General features: G+C 42.1%; 1 protein-coding gene across 2 annotated transcripts in view; it reads left to right on the forward strand.

Annotated features, from left to right (window-relative positions):
- The first annotated feature begins 7,764 nt into the window (after nt 1-7,764).
- UPP2 (uridine phosphorylase 2) overlaps nt 7,765-20,542 on the forward strand; it is a 14,176-nt gene continuing 1,398 nt past the window's right edge. The window contains exons 1-6 of one of the 2 annotated variants that reach the window (XM_018553167.1): nt 7,765-7,881; nt 10,940-11,060; nt 15,848-16,006; nt 17,678-17,792; nt 18,382-18,591; nt 19,594-19,740. In XM_018553167.1, coding sequence (XP_018408669.1) covers nt 7,820-7,881; nt 10,940-11,060; nt 15,848-16,006; nt 17,678-17,792; nt 18,382-18,591; nt 19,594-19,740 — 814 coding nt within the window. In that variant the 5' untranslated portion in view covers nt 7,765-7,819. The remainder of the gene's footprint in view (nt 7,882-10,939; nt 11,061-15,847; nt 16,007-17,677; nt 17,793-18,381; nt 18,592-19,593; nt 19,741-20,542) is intronic. The other variant, XM_018553168.1, reaches the window with a different exon arrangement.

The following is a 20,542-nucleotide window of genomic DNA, read 5'->3' on the forward strand; positions in this document are numbered from 1 at the left end:
GATAAGAAAGGACACATAATACAAAAAAAACTTATATTAAAAAAAAACTTGGAAGTGGTCAGATGAACATAAGGTATGTTTTCTACAACCTCGATGAAAGGAATGAAATCCACCAAAGTGTGTTGGCTTTGGTTCATCAGACACTGCGTTCAAATTAAAACTGGCCTGTTTTTGAGTCTTCTTCTTTTCTGGATTTTGGTCGTTGTACGTTCACATACGTTGCTGGAACTCCTCTAATAATGAACAATTTACATGTTATGTGCATGTGGTGAGTCATTATTTCACACTAAGCAAACTCTGTAATTGGTATAACATTAACTACAACACTTTGTTCATTGCCAGACAGCTCTGCTAAGTCCAGGACTACACTGCAGTTTAGGAGGGACATGAACCAAAACATTTTGTTAACTTTGCATGGAGAGGAGAAAGATTAGACCCCCTGTCGGGTAGGGGGCGTATTGAGGAACCTGGCCGTGGGGCAGCAGAGAGAGTAAATCCGGCCCTGGCTGCGGTTCCATTGACCTCAATGTACTGCCGCGCCCCCTCCCGACTCTGGACGTAGGAAGCCAGCCGGGGAGCACTCCAGTGCGTTCCAGCAGTGAATCGTGCTGGAAAGCACCAGAGCTGGTGTGAACTGGCCCTAAAAACAGTCCATGATATTGGGCACTCATAGACTCTAGAAAGCACCTAAGTAGTAATGTAGGGTCTATTTGTGTAGCATTAAGTCAATCTACAGCCTCACTGTCACATTATCAGTGTACACAAGTCCACACTTAGTACTTTTCATTAAAACAAAAAATCTAAACTAGTATTTTTTATAAACCGAATTTACATTTTACGGTCTGCAGGTAAAACTGTAATCTTATCGGTAGCTTTTTTCCTATTTTTATAAAGCGGTATAATTATTTTCCTGTGAACAACAAAGAAAGCAGCGTGGGTGGGCAATTTGCAGATAGCACTGTACACCGGTATTGTAACAGGAGGAGAAGGGAAGGTAGGAGGCTGCCAGGGGTGACACGCTTATCTAGATGGCTGTAGTTTCTAAAAAGAAATAATTATTTATGACCAGAGCACTAAATCAGCAGGAGCAACCAAATACATTTATACATCAAGTCTGAGCATAGCGCTCCCACCATGCATGTGTTATGGACATTGATGAAGCATAACACCTAGGCAGTTCAGGAGGCCATACACTGTGAGAATTTCGGCCGGTTTATGAAGAAATTCGCACAGTGGGTGCCGCTGTTGGTACCATTTCGGCTGGCATCTCTTGATCAGCTGATCGAAGGAGTTGGTTGGAAAATCTTCATACAAACAGAGCCCTGGTGGAAGCAGCCTGCAAATGGCTTCAAAGTAATACTATAGGAGGAGTACCACCTGCAAACCTATACCAGCCAACTAAGCAAACTCCCTATGCACAAATGTCATCAGATATGGAGGATTCACCTAAAAGATGTCCGGATGCACCTTGGTGTGTTTTGTTTTGTCAGCCGGCATACAAATTTACTATTCAATAGGTCACCATAGAGATCTTCCTTTTTTGGGGCACTTGCAGGGCCAGCACTATAATAATTGCCTCAGGTGGCATCTCTTTCGGTCACATTGGGGAACCAGCCAGAGCGTCCCAGGTTGCTAAGAGCTAGGCAGGGAGACGTGTAAGGGTCATATACATCTCCGTGCCCAGCTCTTGGCAACCTAGGGGGCTCTGGCCGGTACCCTACCCAGCTTCTGGCAACCAATGACCGCAGAGAGCTGGGCAGGACACCGGCCAGAGCCAGATGATGCAGAGGCCACCAACCCCCAGTATCATGTCCTCCCCCACCCCCCCAAATGTGCACCGCCAGCACACAACCCACCCTCCATTGTCTCAGAAGGGGAAAGGGCCAGGGACACCCCTAGGCACGTGCATACATTTGTTACAATGGCCCATGCAGACAAGGAGCCCCAGATGGGGAAAATTCACTGTGCATTTTTTTAAAATATTGGTTATTGCAATTGCCATACCTGTAGGCTTTTTCTGGCACCCATGAAGCCTGTCCGAAATGCTCTCATAGTATTTTCATTTCCACATCCTAGCTAGTTTTCAGGACATTCCAGATGTTGGGGGATCACCCTGAGCAGCATCACAGGAGTGAGCACACTTCCTGGTTCAAAAGCTGCATATGCACAAGGCGCTCTATCATCGTATCATCGTTCCCCCCACCATAGTAACAGCGGGGATATGGAGAGAGCACTGCCCATGTGCAGCTTTTGAACAGGGAAGCATGCTCACTCCTGGGATGCAAGGAGCGTCCACTAATGTCTGGAGTGTCCTGGAAAGTAGCCAGGATGTGGAACTGAATACAGTATGGAAGTATTTCGACCAGGCTTCATTGGAGCCCAAAAAAAAAAGGCTTACAAGTATTGCAATTACATTAAACAATCTGGGCCCCGTGTCGCACCCCCAACTGTCAAATTCTGTGACTATCCCATTAAATGATGGGAATTTTGGATGTGTCTTTACGCATTTTGATTTACTGAACATTTCCCTTTTTATACACATTGAACTATTAAAAGGAAGGAATTCAGCACGAGCACTTCACATTGAGAGAAAGCAAGACTCATGATTTTTAAACGTCACGGCGGTTCCATCAAAGTAGGGAAAGTTTGCAGTGTGCACATACAACTTTTTTTTTTTTAACGTTTAGTATTTTAATATTAGCCATCTCCCTCTTCCAGAACATTCCAGCATTTTTCAGTAAGAGCAATGACCAGGAGTGGAAAGACCTAGATTTCACAAATCTCTTGAAACGTCCCTCCTCATGCCCTGTGCTGGTCAGGCGAGATGGCTACATTAACATTGTGGGATGTGTGGAAAAAGTATACATGCCAGGAAAATGTATATAATGACAATGAGGGCTTTATTACAGTTTAGGAAGTATACATTGCTATATGCTGCCAATGCTATTCCAGCATTAGAAAGGACTAGGACTGCCTACGGATCACACACAGGCTCTGCTGCTAATTAAATGCACCATAAAGCCGGCCATACACCTATAGATTATCTGCAGATTTTCTATGGTCAGATGGGAAAAGTGCAACTGATTCCTCCGTCTACGCTAAACTGTGTGGATGGAGGAATCTTTCACTGGACCAAGCTTCAGTATCTTGTTAGTCGGCCTAGCTGGCTCTTAAAACACCTAAACAATGCCTGCAACCAATCCAATTGCTCAGGTATTTTGAGAGCCAGCGGGACTGACAAGTAAGATACTGAAACTTGGCCCAGTGGGAGATTCCTCCATCCACACAGTTTAGCGTAGACGGAGGAATCTGTTGCACTTTTCCCATCTGACCATAGAAAATCTGCAGATAATCTATAGGTGTATGGCCAGCTTTAGGCACTAAGTGAATCTAATTACCATTTTCATCAATCTGTGCAGTTTATATGTGTTTGGTTTTAAAGGGGTGAGGTGGCCCCCCTAAAGACGGACCATATCCTTTTTAATGTTCTTCAGATATAGATGTGAATTATTGTAACAATGTGTGCTAATGTTTTACAAGCATCTTGTGTACACTTATTATGTACACATTTGCTCAATACATATGGATGCTTTGCTTTCTGTTGATCCTATTGTCTTACTAATAAGGTCTGCCGGATGGAAGACAATAGACTCTCTGCAGGCTCTAATGATGTGAAACACCAAGAATGCACCTGGTATAAAGAGACAGAAATCATCTTTGCTTAGGCTGTATGTGACATTATTTCATATTTTTTGTCAAAATCATAATGTGATTGGGCAATGCTGACGTGTGATCTATGTTAATTCATATGAAGTGTGCATTTTAAAGATAGGTCTGCTTTAAAGGACACTTCACCTTTGTTTTTCTATCAGATTTTATACTTCTTCTTTTCAGCGCTGAGTAAATTAAGTGGAAACCATGCATGCCAAGGGGTTCAAAAAGACTGGCTTCACACTATGGTGTTGCAGTAATGCACAGGAAACTATGTGTTTATTTGCTGCAGAACGATAGTGCAGTGCATAAGTACAGTAGGTGCCAACATGCCACGGACATGTGCTCAGGATTTACCTTCCCCATGCTCTCCTGACATATAGTGATGCGGGTGGGCTTGGTGGGAAACAAGTTGGCTCAAGCCTACTCAGAACGGTGACCAACATATATATATATAGTTTGTGTGGGATTCTATTATATATACACATGTGTGCAGGGATCTATTATATGGGCGGGGTTGCCCAGGGCAGCACAAAACCATAATACACCACTGGGTGGGGCGCATGCGATCAGGAAAGGACATTTATCAACGCAGACCTGCCGACAAGAGTGAGCCATCCGGCCGTTTAATTACAATGACCGGACGGCAGGTGGTTAACCTAATTTGAATGGGAGCAAAACAAGGAGAGGAATGATAGAAGCACTACAACAGGGGTAGGCAACCTTGGCACTGCTGCTGTGGATTGCAGTCCTGCATTGCCTCATGTACAACAGCTGGAGTGCTGAGGTTATCTACCCCTGTACTACAACATCACAAGTAAACTCTGCTCCAAGAGATCTCATTCAACATTTAAACATTCCACTTGTGTCAAAAATAATTCACAAACCAACATCAAAGCACAAATGTTGTGTACACAAGCCATAAGTGCTTTAAATAAATACATGTGTGGGGTGAGTTGTATATGTCTCCACCCCAATCTTTCATCGTCAATCTACACTCACTGGCCACCTTGCTAGTAGAGGGTTGGACCCCCCTTAGTCTTCAGAACTGCCTTCATTCTTCATGGCATAGGTTGAACAAGGTGCTGGAAACATTCCTTAGAGAGTTTGGTCCACACTGACATGATAGAATCACACAGTTGCTGCAGATATGTCGGCTGCACATCCACGATGCGAATCTCCTGTTCCACCACATCCCATACGTTCTCTATTGGGTTGAGATCTGATGACTATGGAGACCATTTGAGTCCGGTTATCTCATTATCATGTTCAAGAAACCAGTTTGAGATGATGTGAGCTTTGTGACAAGGAGCGTTATCCTGCTTGAAGTAGCCATCAGAAGATGAGAACACTGTGGTCATAGAGGGATTGACATGGTCAGCAACAATACTCAGGTGGGCTGTGGCATCTGAACGATGCTCAGTTGGTACTAAGAGGCCCAAAAAGTGTGCCAAGAAAATATTTCAGACCATTGTCTGTAAACACCAGAGATAATTGTGCATCCAAATTCTCAGTAGATCAGCAGTTTCTGAAATACTCAGACTAGCTAATTGGGACCAACAACCATGCCACATTCAGAGTCACTTGAAGTAGTATTAAACTCTCAAACTTTTTTTTCCCAATGATAAATCCAGATCAAATGAATATACATTGCCCAGTAAAGTATTTCTTTTTTCATTTTTACCCAAACACTTACAGTCATCATGTTTCCAAACAGCTCCAACTCTCTGAGATCTGCTTCCCTGAAATTCCTGCTCAGTACAAGACCACATGCGACAGCATAGTCTCCAGTAGTTGTTCATCTGCTAGTTTGGAGAAGGCAGGAGCAAAGAGCAGGGAGTGATTTGTCCTGCTGTGTTTATGTGTTTGTGGTGACACACAGAGCTTTACTAGCATACACAAGGGTTACTCCATAGCATCATGCAAGGGAAAGGAGCCACCCTAAAACAGGATATGAGAGAACCCAGAGGACCAGCTGATTCTGCAAGACACTAAAACTTTTAAACATTGAGACGCAGCATCCAGGGTAAGTTATTTAATCAGCATCTGAAATGCATTTTAAAATACATTTAGACTTTAACCCCTTCGTGACGGGAGACGTACACTGTACGTCCCGCCACAAAGGGACCAAATGACTCGTCACGTACACTGTACGTGCCGAGTTATTTGCTGCACTAGAAGGCTGCTAACCGCTGAGAATCAGCGGTTACCATTCATTAATGTATGCCTCAGTTTAGAGGCATCCATTAATGAAAGGGTTAACCTTTTTCAGACACCTTAATATCTTAATATCAAAGCAGAGTGGGCACACATGCTGGCTTTTGCCGGCATTCTGACAGCTCGTATAGATCGAGAGATATCTCTCTCAAGCTATACTGGCTTTTTTTTTCTTTCACTTTCAGGAATAGATACATAATGTATCTATTCCTGAAAGAAGGATGTTTCAGTTTTCTGATGGTTGTTGGAACAACCATCAGATTCAGACAGCTGAATCCTGAACTGCTGCAGGATCAGTGTCACTAAATTATTATCGGCTGTTCTGAAGTTTGAAGCAGCCTGATAATAACCAAAAATGTATTAATTTATTAAGCAGTAATAGTGAGATTAATTCACAATGAATGTTTGATATAATTAAATAAATAAAATAACATTTTTAAGTTAAAAAAAATAGTGAAAAGTGTAAAAAAATTAATAAATAAGTGTAAAAAAAAAAAAATAAGGGACAAATAAATGAATGTATTTATTGCATTTTTTTTAGCTGTGCTGGTTTTGTAAAAAAATACTACAAATCAAAACTGGGGAAAAAGTGTTTTTTTTTTTACATTTTTTCCTCTTTTTTTATATTTTATTTGTCCTAAGTGAGGCGTTAGACACACATATGTGATATAAATATGTAGCCCTATCTGTCCTCTAAAAAACAATATATAATATGTGTGGGTGCACTTTGTAAGAAAGTATATTACTGACGTGGAAGAATCACACAGCAAAAATGTCAAAAGTGTGTCAGTCATTTACGAATAGAAACTAAAAACAAGCTCAGTCATGAAGGGGTTAATATAATGTTAAATCCCCTTTCTTCCCCATTCTGAAGCTCGCTTTGAACTTCAGCAGATCATCTTGACCATGTCTACATTCCTAAATTAGGTTGCTGCCATGTGACTGTCTGATTAGATATTTGCATTAACGAGCAGTTGAACAGGTGTACCTAATAAAGTGGCCAGTTAGTGTATATCCGTCAGCCTCATGCCATGGACCAAAGAGAAAGAAGCCAGGAAAGAGGTACATTATGTCATGTAATAAAAGCCTCTGTCTTGCCTGGAAGCCAATTTATTTCTTGTCAATGGCTGTCCCCTGCAGTTATACCGCAGCACTCTCTATCTGAATGGAAAGCCTGCCTCTATGACCTGAATCATCTCTGTATCACTATTTTAGACCATATTATACAGCTGCCTACCTGTCTTCTTAATCCATACTTGACCATCCAGATATGCTTTTTTGTGTCCACTTAATTGCATCTCTTAGGTGGAATTATTATAATTTCACATCAATGCCATTTATTCAAATGCTGATCATGTCATCCTGAAATAATTACCATTCTCACCTGAAATGTGACAGCACTTTGCCAGCATGTCCTATGGCAGCAATAGAAATGGCGCTCCCGGGTGACACCTAGTGGCCAGAAACTAAACTGCACCGAAACAGAAAAAGCTGAGACATCGCACGCAATGGGTGCAGATAAAACAAAGAAATGTGTACATAAGGAGCGTTAAACCTGCATATGATTCATCACATGGCTATTCTTAAGATGCATTGTAGTTAATCATTTCCATAACGTTTTTGTTTCCACAAGCCTAGGAATGTCAAGCATTCAAATAAGACAGAGTATACTAATCAATAACCAGGAGGTAGTTAAACAATCAGAGACAACGCCTCCGCCTGTCCAACCAACCAAGAGCCCTAATGCGACATACCCCATGTGACGCCACGCTCCCTTAATAAGACAAGTCAACTGATGATGTCAGAGCAAGGGTTCGTATTAGCAGTGCAGGGAGAAGGCACTTTAAGGCAGAATACTGCAGAAGGAGCAAGGCGGCTCTGGAGATAAGTGATGGCTCCAATCATAGTAGATAGCAGCACTTCCAACTTGCCTGAGAGGGACAATTATGAAAAGTAAGTGTGCAGTGCGGAAACATTCAGGGAATATAGAATAAATATGAGCTGATGCGGTTTAATCTGCCTTGAGAAATGTCTGTCCTTTTTTCTCTATGCAGACTTCTGATTACACACTAGTAAGCTGCTGCTTCATCTATCTGCCTCTCTGCTTGTCTTCCAATATACATAATGCTAGTAGTGGATAATGTCTGTATTATTCATGCAGATACCTCTGATACTGAAAAATGAAGAAAATTCTACAATCTGAAAAACCTAATAAAGGAGAAGTGCTGTAACCAAGCGGCAAACCACGCACTCTTCTCAACCAATGACAGGTCAAATAGATTGTCCATCATTCTTTCTTATGGGGTGGCCAGACATTGTCTGATACTTGATTTTTATTTTATTTAAGACTTTGACCATCTTTAACAATGAGATGATCTGAACTGCTAGCGCTGAATAGAGTAGAACAAAGAGGAAATTAAAGGGTCAGTCCAACCAAAAACTGCTGCCAATTGTTGGTGGATGGTGGAGCGTTAAAGTGATACTAAACTCAGGAGTTAAATCTTAAAGGGGTTCTAAACCCTCCCGTTTTTTTGCCTATATCTACTGCTATCAGGCAGTAGATACAGCCAAACAGTTTAAAAAAAAATAAAAAAACCCGCTAAAACAGCGGTTTAAACTTACATCTTTTTCTTTGCGCGCTCCCGCGCCGAGCATCAGGAGCTGCTCGTACGGCCGCAAAGGATCTTGGGGCGGGTGCATGCGCAGTTCGGATTCTCGGCCGGGAGATGAGCAGAGACGCAAGGTAAGTCCATGGACGGGTGCATCTGCCTGCAGACACCGCTGGATCGGAAGTGCCTGCAAGCAGAGAGGTGTCAGCGCGGGATCGGAGAGCCGCCGCACCGCTGGAGGGACAGAGGAAAACATGGGGAAAGAAGAAGATCGGAATAAAATACATCATTTAAGGTAAGTGCTGACATTAACATGGGGGGGAGGGAAACAAAATTTGACTTTAATGTCACTTTAAATGTATTCAGGTACCTTTTTAACTATTAATAGACATGTAACATATTTGTGTATCATTCGGCTGTAGATCCTCAAATCATCTCTGAATTGGTGCTGACACTGTCCTTCCTAGAGGGGTGCTACTTTTGTTCCCCATGGTCCTCGTGTGTGTAGTAGTATTATTATTAATATTATTGGTATTTTATAAAGTACCAACAATTTACACAGCACTCTACTTAGTGCACATTCACATCAGTCCCTGTCCTCAAGGAGCTTACAATCTAAGGTTCCTATCTCACATGCATACACGCAAGGGACAATTTAGACAGGAGACAATTCACCTACCAGCATGTCTTTAGATTGTGGGAAGAAACCCATACAAGCACAGGGAGAACATGCAAACTTCTTGCAGATAGTGTCCTGACTGGGATTTGAACCTGGGATACTTTGTGCTTGAAGACAGCAGTTCTAACCACTATGCCACTGCCATAGTAAAGTAGCCACAATTCTGAGCTCACTCCCGTGATGGACTACACTCAATACAAATTAGTAAACTAAACATGAGATTGTAGTCCATCACGGGAGTGAGCTTGGAGCGGTGACTACTTTACAACACACACAGGGACCATGGGAAACAAAAGTAGCCACCCTCCAGAAGGAAGGACAGTGTCGGCACCAATTCAGAGATGATTTGAGGATCTGAGCTGAGTGATACACAAATAAGATACATTTTTGTTAATAGTTAAGGTACTTGAATGTATTTTTAAGATTTAACTCCTGAGTTTAGTGTCACTTTGACACCTGACAATATTTTTGATCTCTTGGGGACTCAAATGGGGCTTCTTGTATATCTTGGTTACTCCAATAGGGACATCTCCAAGCTATAATTCCTGACACTTCTCTTGTCCCCCTGGAAGCTCCAGGTGTTTTCTCTCACATTTGTGTCCATGCACCTCATCTTGCATTCTCAATGATATACAATAAAAAAAATCCAACAGGGAGAGAGGTGGGTCCTTAATGGCCACAGCAGAACTCAGAAACTCCATGCAGAGAATGAGCCCCCGAGATAAAAACCTGCCATGCGGTTAAACTTGTCATCATCCACCACAAATTGGTAAAACGGACCTATCGATTGGGTGGACTGGCCATTTATTGGCCCATGGGGGTTCACCATGCACTTTCTTTGATTATACATGTTGGAATTATTTTGTGCAACTTGTAGCAGAAAATATACTGTTTAAATATTCATGTGAATATACGTCTGGTTGTGGTTGCAGCTGGTGCTTTTCTATTGACTTCTGCTTTATTTTGATATCCATAACTGACTGTGCCGTTGTGCAGTGCACACGATCTCACATTTGTTAAATATATTGGATATTTAGGTGGACGTTTACTTTCAGGGACTTTGCTTGCTTCTGAATAAAGGCTGCAAGTTTGTGATTGTTGGTGGACTTGTAAGTTCTACCTGCAGTAATAAGTGGCACAGGCAATAAAAGGAGGTCTGAGTGGTCTGAATGATCAAGAACTATCAGCGGCAAACAACAAATGCTCACTCACTACACTCACTACACTGCATCTAAGGAGGTGCAGTATTGTCACCTTAGGAGAGGTCTACAGAACACCCCTCTCCTTGTCTCCATTACACAGAGGGCATTCGTTTTGTAGTTTAAAGATTATAGCTGGGAAGGCTGCAAACATTGTCAGTGATGTCGGGATTTCTGGCAGGATCAGGAATTTTCTGTAAAATGTTTTTGTTGAAAATGTTCTCGGCCTGAACAGATGAAAATGAATGCAGCCACCGCATGTGTACTGTCGGCAACATATTAAATCCGTGCTCAGTACAAATACTCTATAATGTCTGTAAACGTTTACTGTAAATATTCTGCAATTCATTAATTTGTTTTGGCACTTAAGATGTAACGTCTAAGTATTCCAGCTTTTGTTAATGTTTACATTGTTACTAATTAACCAGTATTCTAGAGCACTGCTGGGGGAAATAGTATTAGATTCCATTTTACAGAACTGGAAATGTATATTTTGACTATTTGATCTTGTCTTTATTTACTAACAGCAATGGCTTTGTGCATGTTAAAAACCCCCATTTGGACCTGTTACCTGAGGACATTCTCTACCACTTTGACCTGGGAACAAAGACCCATGACCTCCCCCTGATGTTTGGAGATGTCAAGGTAACCCATCCCTTAACCGTTTACTTTTGGCTAGTTTAGGTGTACGACAAGCTTTGTAAAATTCTGGCATTTCCATGGAAAATGTTAATCTTTTTGTTTTTGACTCCCTCTTGCAGCACACTCCATGTAATAGGAACCTGGTGCTAGGATTACAGACTACATCAGCAGTGCCCCCTACTGGTGACATTTGGCAATGCTGCTCATCTTTTAGGGCCCATATACTCAGTTGTGTTAATGTGCGTTGTGACATGTGCTAACCTGCATTGTGTTAGGGCAGCCCATTAAAAATAATGGGTGGCCAATGCTGAAATAAAGCATGTCCCCCTTTTTTTAATGCAAAGACACAGGTACATTGCCTTGCTGCATTCGGGTGCCATTCAAAATGAATGGCGCTGTATTACATATTACGTGCGTTACCACACGTTGGGTCAATGTGGAAGTGCAAATGGGCACCTAATAAAAATACATATGCAGGCTACCATTGATGACCCCTTTCTAATAATGTTAGATGCCTGGTTTGTAAGCAACTCGCTGCTTGCAGAAGTTTTGGAGTCACTGAGCTGAAACAAGTATGCAGATCAGGAAAGCCAGAGAAAGGCCAGAATTCGGCTCTATTGGACCATCGCTATGATGGGCTGATCCCATAGCCAGTACTGTAGAGCAGAAGGTGGGAGGGGGCAGGGCCACCATATTTCTTTACCCGAACACTAGTCAATATTTGCATACAGTGGTATCCCTAGGATTGTGGGCATCCAGGAACTCTGCAGCTGGACTGGCTTGCAGGCACTGTAAGGTATCTGTTCTGTGAATACACAGGTGTACATGTAACCCGAAAAATAGTTTCCATCTAAATGGAGAGATCAACTTGGTCAGGAGTCAGGTAGCCGAGTCTTTAATAACTGTCATCAAAAGAACCGTTATGGTTCAAAAGAACTATTCTTCCCGTGGACACTTAAAAAGGGAATTCTCTCATTTACTACCATGTAGTCTGAAAAATAAACCATTGAAAGCATTTTAATCCATACAAACAGAAGAAAAGCTGATCGCACACCAGATTCCACTGGAATAGTTTATTGAGACTTGTACCACATCACTGGTGTCCCATCCAAGGTCTTCCCTACTGACACGTTTCATCCATCATCTGTATGACTAAGCGCATGACTGGGTGAAACGCGTCAGGGTGGTTGGGACACCGGTGATGATGTACAGGTTTTAGTAAACTAGTCCAGCGGAATCCGGTGTGTGGCTTTTCTGCTGTTTTTGTATGGGCTCATATTGAAGCGAAGACATGCTCCCAGCAACAAGCACCCCTCTCATTACTTCCCTGAGCCGTGGAGGAGTAGTGCTTCTTTTGTGTGTACTCCTTGCATTCAAAACATTTTTGCTATACATGTTCAATAAGTGCAAAAAAGTATGTTGATCCTGTCCAAAAATCTAGTCTACTGTGCACTCTGCAGTGTTATTGGGAAGTGTTAGGAATAGAGATGAGCTCGGGTTCGGACTGAACCTAAACTCCTCCAAATATAGAAGGTAACCCTTTCCCTTCTGTGCCGCCCAATTAGCTGTTGGAGGGTAATTTCCCACCCACAGCTTGACATAAGCAAAGGGGCAGGATGTAGTGATGTAATTGACCTTGTATGGCTACATGCCTATATTTGGTAAATTGCATTTTCATAATGTGGCCAAATGCGGTAAATGGCATCAGCACAAGCATCCCGCCCCTTAGTTTACATGAACCTGTGGGGTGGGGAATACCGCAGCAGCTGATTGGGTGGAATGGCACTTCCTTCTTCAAAGGGGCTTGGGTTTGGACCAGGTTCAGTCCGAACCTGAGCTCATCTGAAGTTGGAAATACAGAAAATCTCCTGCTTATGTTATGGAAAAGTGTGACATTTCTGTAGGGTGACAACACTGCACTTTCTTAGGTACAGTGAGTAAGTGTTGTCACCCTAGGATAAGTGTATTACTGGCAGGATCACCAGGTGTAAAAAAATCCTTTGAAAAAAGAAAACTAATGCAGTCAACTTATCAGAGGACTGCTAGGCTGCGATGTATTACATTTTTGTTCTTGGGTTTAGATGTACTATAAGTTATAACCTACCTGTGCCATTTGATAGAAGTTTCTGCTTCCAGTCTGCTGTCACAAACACCTCTCAGTTCATCCTTATTTCCTACCTAATGTAGAGCCGTGTATTCTCAGGAGCTGGAGTATGAAATAGTCATTTATCTTGCCTGTGTACTCTAGACTTTAATAAATATGATGTAGCACAGCGCTGAGGAGTGACTTCATTACTCAGCATTTTATTCCTGCATATGGAACTTTTTCTTTTTTTGTCACCCTAATGTACACAATTTGCATTATTCAGGAGAATACAATAAAGAGAACAGCACGCAGGCTGCAGTCTTCTCCCCAATATATCACAGAGCTGTTTATTCCCAGTTCAGCTAAGGCTGAATATTCAGAACTAGTTTGTGAGTTTTCTGTAGCAGCGAATGGAGACATCAGGCATTGCTCAGACTGGGATAGTATCTCTGTGCCAGTGACGGCTGTATTCCAGGACATTGTCCTTCCTGGGAAACCGAGACATTTTCCTGTCACAGCAAGAGATTAAAGTGCACATGTAGTGATCGTAAAAATAAAAAATGGTGCTTACAGTGCAGTATAGGCAGCTTCAGGTGCTTGTATGCGCTGTGCGATCTTAAAAGAGAACTATGGCCAAACCTTTTTTGGGTCTAGTTCTTTTTTGGGTCACAAGGAGGACATATGGCCCGCTATATGCTGAAGGGGCAGAGCCACGCTGCAGCCAGGAAAGATTCCAACATTATTGTCAGGAATTATCCCACTGCCTGATTGACAGCTGGCTCTGCCTCTCTAGAGCCAGCTGTGTCCACCCCCTCCCCTGTCTGGCCCCCCTGTCAGGAATCCATACAGGGGAGGTGGTGACTGATGTTCACGGCTCTCTGGGACAAGATCGGGAGCTGAGTGATCAGTTGTTTGGGATCGCTCAGTTCTCGCTCAATAGAGCTGATGTGTTAAAGCTGCAGTGTCACACATCGGCTCTAACTATGCAGGTGGGCGCATTTCATTCTCCCCTTAGTTCTCCTTTAAGCAGAGCACCCCATCCTCTGCAAATACTGGGGTGCTGTGATGTGCAAGTATTGACCAACTCATTTGGCCAGCCAGCCTGTCTCTCTTCCACCTTCTATGTCTTGCTGTTAGCCTATGTCTGTAATGGGTGGCCTTGCTGAGCAGTAGTGAGCCTCAGGCGAATGTGAAGGATGGTCAGGGAAGAGTCAAAGCTCTTCTCCATATTTATCTTAAACTAAATATGTAATACAGTGAAACTAAGGCTATGGTAAAAAAAAATGTAAAAGATGCAATCAAACGTATGTCAAAACAGTTGCTAGTTTTAAAGATAAAGGCATCTGAAGTTCTAAGTGAATCTTAACTTTTCCGATCAAAGTTTAAGTTAGCCCCAACCTTTCCTTTTGTCTGGTCTGTAAGGATGTTGATTACATTACACCACCAATAAAGTGCCCAAGAGGTGCCTATATCTCTGGATCTGATGGTTTAATGTGGAGTATTTGGTAGACAAATGGGGGGGCAAACACTCAAAGTGTGTTCACGATTCCTAAGCCAGGGGTTGACAAGTTTATGTAGAATTTAGGAGCCAATCTGTCCAATCCAAGATCCAGCAAAAGTTAGGAGCCAGCTGTCATTTTTAAGTAGCATTGGCTACCTGGCTCCTGGGATTTGTCCAGCCCTGACCTAAGCTGTGATAGTGTGCATTGGGCTGTTTTAAGAAATGGTTGAGCCCAGGGTAATGGTGTGCCCAGCCAAACAGACCCTCCAAAAACACTGAATTTGAGGGGGAAAGCCCACTGTGGTACACAAAAGCCTTGATGCCCATTGTTGCAATCAACACAAGTCCTGTTGTGCTGATTACATCAACCATTAGCGGTATTTGAAGGCACAGCAGTTCTTTGGCACAAATGCCACCTACATACTTTTTGAGAGTAAGGGTCCTGGTGCAGTGATTTGGGAGATGGGTAGTGGGACTTATTTGAGTATAGTGGGCTATGCCTCCAGAATCCAGTACTGTTGTGATGGGGTGGTAGTAGACTTTCTAACCCGGTGGATATATAGATAGATCTATCTATAGATATAGATAGATCTATCTATATAATATAGTGGCTGAGAATCTCTGACTATTAAGTCTTGTTATTGCAGCAGAAAAACAAAGAGGGGGAACTTTCATTGCACCTTAATATCAGCAGCTCAAAAGGTATCATCACTTTGTGATTTGGCACAACACAACTGATGGTTTTGGCCACAGACGCATGATTTGGGAGCATGTCAGGTACCAGATTTTGGAGATGCAGCAGCCTATGCTGATATACTGTTAAGTCTTTTGAGCTGTAGATGGCGCTGTAGTGCAGTGTTAGTTTTCTATATGCATGCTTGTCTATGATACACAGGTAGCTTTCTTTTCTAGATCTGTTTCCTGCAAAATGCTGTACACATAGATGTAATGTTATAAGCAAGTCAAACTTAATTCAGCATTCCTCAAGATCTCAGTGGTTCATCTAAACACATAAGCAACACCAGAGAGCTGCTAAGCTTCTTTGATTTAGAATAGTGGCAGTTGGTTACATTTAGTGATTCCACCAACTTGTCATTTTAAAACAATATCTCAATTTGTATGTAGACCTAATCTCTTTATTTTTAATGGTTCCTTCCTTTGTGTAGGTGTTGAGCAGTTTTAACCTCTTGTGTTTTGTTGCAGTTTGTGTGTGTCGGTGGCAGCCCGAACAGGATGAGGGAATATGCAAGATTCATGCACAAGGAGCTGGGCCTGGAAGGAGATGGGAATAACATCACAGATATATGTGCCGGGACAGACAGATACAGCATGTACAAATCTGGACCTGTGCTTTCTATAAGTGTGAGTCTTTTATACAGCTCGGCAGCAGCCAGCGACCACCGAGCTATTCTTCATATACTTCTATATTTTATTCATAATAATATTACATTAGTATCAAACATTTCTGTAATGCAAAGGAACTGTATAGCTGCGTCTGCTTTTTATGTTTCTGGATACATGGTTGGAAGGAATAAAAAAGGGTCCAAAAAGATTTGGCCCTGCAACGCCCAACCTCTGCCTGATCCTGTCTGCATAGTAGCCATTACCCACAATGCACATTAAATCAACATGGACACCTCACCAATCCTGGCAAAAATTTGCATACAGACACGCTGAAGAGATTTGCAGCAGTCCTAGCTTTTCCTGCAGCTTGCAGTCATAGAAAAAAAAAAAAACTAAGTGCACACGTTGGGATATTATTTGAAGAACTCAGGACAAAAATGTAATCAACCCTTGCCGTGGGGCTACCTCTGTACTGCAAGAGTTAATGGCTCCTTTTGGTCAATGGAGGAAAATAACAAAGTTATACTCACCCGATTCTCTGAGCTGGCCAGCTGTGACAGCGCTCCCTCCAACCTGTCTTCCTCCGCTGTAGCGGTGGTATGTCCCTCTGCATCCTAATGTCCTATACACTGTGTATAGAACATGATGACTGTAGGACTTTACACCGCTACAGCAGAGGGGGAGCAAGGCTGGAAGGGCTAGTCTGAGAGCAAGCTTTCTCAGAGGATCGAGTAACTTTTTTTGCTTTCCTCCCTAGACCAAAATGAGCACTTAACCTGTGCAGTGCGGGGGCAGCTCCACTGCAAGGGTGAATAAACATTTTTTTTTTTGTCCAGGATTCTTCTTTCAGCTGTTTTTATCTTAAATGGGATTCTGCTTTAAAGAGTAAATCCACCCAAAAATTTAACTTTCTAGTAGATGCTGGTGGGTTCCTATTACTTTTCGGTTATTATCTATCTGACAGTTCCTTATATCTCATAGGCACTTATTATATCATGAGATCTCTGTGCTTAGATTCTTGGGTCAGAACACCTAAAGTGGCTATTGTGAGGTGCTTTATTTTATATTATATGGAATGCTGAGACACAGAGGAGGGCAGGAATATCCCCAAATCCCAGGTGGACAGGAACAGTCTGAAGGCAAGGAGATGTAGCTATTGAGTATATATAAAATGTATAAGAAGATAGGAGCTGATTTTAGTCCACCATGTTTTACCTATAACTACTGGAGCTAAAGTAGACAAGGCATTCCCTACATAGAGATCAGGCAGCGCAAACAAGGATTTTTGTTGATCGAATTTCAATTGCTCATGGCAGTACATGCTTGCACTATGTCAGCACATTGCTTCTGCAGAAACGTGATCTTAAATAAAAATAGTAAAAAAGAACTTCCTTATTTGCCCTCTTCAGCTCTGTAATGTTCCATCACTGCTGACAGGTTCACCTTAAAGAATTCACAAGTAGAAATATGAGAGGTGAAGACCTGCCATGCTGCAGGTAATCTGGGTTTATCATGGTTCTTACTTGTCAGGCTACAGAAAGCGGCATTTGTCTTTTGGAATAAAGTGCTTTTATGGGTGCATTTATCTCACTGCTGTTCAGCCTCTATCACAGTGTTCAATATATAATTTGTTCTTTCAGCACAGTTGTATGTGCTCTATAACCGTATAATGTTACTCTCTTTCTATAGCATGGCATGGGTATCCCTTCCATCTCCATCATGCTACATGAGCTCATTAAGCTACTGCATCACGCCAAATGTCGGGATGTCACAATAATCCGTATCGGGACATCTGGGGGAATCGGTGAGTGTTCTCTTTTTCATAGCTAGGTATAATTTCCTTAAAACTAAAAGGCACAGAGCGCCCAATCCAAGTAAAGAACCACTTTAATAATATGAAATGGATAAAAACTACGTTTATACCCACAATGTTCCACTTCTAAAAGATCAATCAGTAAATGTCTTCAAGCATTTTAAATAATGCCAAAATAAATGTAGCGGTGGAAATTATTTTCTTTGAATGGCCCTTGGGCTTGTTTACGTCACATGAGCTGTGTCATGAAGGTAAATACAATGAATCAAAGTATTATTGTATTTACTATTTTATTTAGATGTATTTCATCTGTATATTTTGCTGTTTCCTGGAGTTCAGCTTTAACTACTTTGTCCAGGTACTCTTTTCTTGGTAACCCTTATGAGCAAAATCCAAGCTTGGCATCAGCGGGGTGGATTTCATTTCATGGGACAGATTTACATTGTCTTTAGAGTTTTCTTGCATTGGAAGCCATTTTGTACACAGCCAGGATCCTTTGTATAAACAGCTGTGGTTGACTAATGCCTCTACTTGGAAGATTACTGACCCACAATGCACTGATGCTTTTTTTCCCCCCCAGGCGTTACACCCGGGACTGTAGTAATCACAGACATTGCTGTGGATGCCTTCTTCAGGCCGCAATTTGAGCAGGCGATTTTAGATAAAGTGGTGGTCAGGAACACTGAGCTCCACCAGGAACTGGCAGAAAATATTCTCTGTTGCAGCGATAAGATCAACGACTTCCCAACTATTATTGGACACACCATGTGCACATATGACTTTTATGAAGGTATGAAGCTTCTGTACTGTATAACAAGATAATGGCTTGTGGCGGTGAAGAAAAAAAGTTACATTACAAGCGAGTTCCAAAGCACTATGCAATAGGGTAAAGAGGCACTGCTTGCTTTCAGGCTTTCTTTATCTTATTGAAGCTTCTGACTGAACTGCCAGAAAGTCAATGCTCTGGTGATGGCTTATTGAGTTTTTTGCTTCTTTCAGCACAGTTAAGAGTACAGTGCTTAAGACTTCAGCTCCAATTGTTATTGATATATTAACTTGTGTATGCAAGAATACCCTGTGCTAGTAAATTGTTCAGTGAGAAATGTTATCAAAACCTTAATACAAATATAATAAATATCCAACGTGTATAAAAATAAAATAAACAAAAAATGAAAGTCCAATTGGTGCATAACAAAGTGAACTCAGACAGGGTTGCTAACACTGCTTGGGATTTATTGAAGCAAACTGAGCTTTGTCAGCTCACTGGATTTCTGGCTAAACAACCAGCACTCGTCTGTACCTGCAGCAGGGGAAAAAACATGGGAATGTTTTTTTTTCCAGAGATGTATGGAATATGTTGTTGCTCTAACGTACACTTAAGTAAACAAAAGGGGCTATTATGTGAAGTGCGGCAACCCATCAGGTTCTCTTTTAGAAAGTAGCCTGTCATAGCTGGGGGCACAGAGGGAAATTATCCCTTCAGGCTTCTACACAGCAGTGAAGATCTATGGTTGAATTTTCCTCAGCCAAACTCCACTCAACAGGCAGAATGGGTTGTGTGTAACGTTTCTTATAACTGGTTGGAGCCCTTTAATTTAGCAGAGCAATCTGTGCACAATTACCATTTGTTAGAATACTTCCTCTATGAGAGTCCCCCTTCCTGTTATGTACTATGAAAAAGTGGAAAACATCTCTCGCTGAGCAAAAATTACTGACATAATGTAAGATAATTGTGTATTTGTTTGAAGTAATGAAATATGTACACGAGCAGTAACAGTAATTTATTTTTAAGGTCAGGGGAGATTGGATGGGGCGCTGTGTTCATTTTCTAAAGAAGAAAAATGCGAGTATCTGCAAAATGCGTATAGCGCCGGCGTCCGAAACATCGAGATGGAATCTTCAGTCTTTGCCGCCATGTGCCATTTATGTGGGCTTAAAGGTATCTATTAAACCAAATTACAAATGACAACAGACGCCACCAAGGCACTATTCTCTTTTAAGATGTACATTTCGGTGACTAACAGAGCTGTTTTGCTTTTTATGTGATTTATTTTGTGGTTTGATGGTGTTATATATTTGTAGAATTGTGAGCTCATGCACACCGGTTCAGAAAGGGATTGGCAGCCCTAGTCATGGCAGCAGCTCCCCTCCCAACCCCCTAAGCCCCTCCCCATCCCTAATCCATTCAATTGATTTTGATAAGGATTAGGCACAGAGAAGCCATCCTATTGCATTGCCTGTACTGGCATAGGTCCATCAGACACCAACTGCCTACAAGTAATCCTCCCTTGTGTGAAAAATTGCAGAAGAATGTAGGTTGTAGCTGGGCCCCAAGATGTTGCTTTGTGGATGACCTGGTACTGCATAAGTCCCAGATGCTCTGATGTTTTGTTTTTTTCATGGTGCTGAAGCCAACACCAGGCTTGTGCACACTCCTAGCACCCAGCTTTCCCTCATTTGGAACCAAATCCCTCTTTACTCGAGGAAGAACAGTTTTCCCCATTGGAACATATCACTTCACTTCCTAATATCTGTAAAATTGTGGATACTCACTTGCAATGGTACCCAGTACTAATAGTAAGGTTATATCTCTCCCTCTTCTGTTACGGTGACAGATTGTAAATTTGGGATTTCCCATCACTTTCAGTCCCAGTGACACTGGTCACTAGTGATTGGCAGGGGGCCTGGCACGAAACCAGTTTGCCTATGCCTGCGCCAACTGTGACTGACACCCCCCCCCC

This window comes from Nanorana parkeri, unplaced genomic scaffold, assembly GCF_000935625.1.
Source record: "Nanorana parkeri isolate BGI_ZX_2015 unplaced genomic scaffold, ASM93562v1 scaffold112, whole genome shotgun sequence".
In the NCBI taxonomy this organism is placed as follows: domain Eukaryota; kingdom Metazoa; phylum Chordata; class Amphibia; order Anura; family Dicroglossidae; genus Nanorana; species Nanorana parkeri.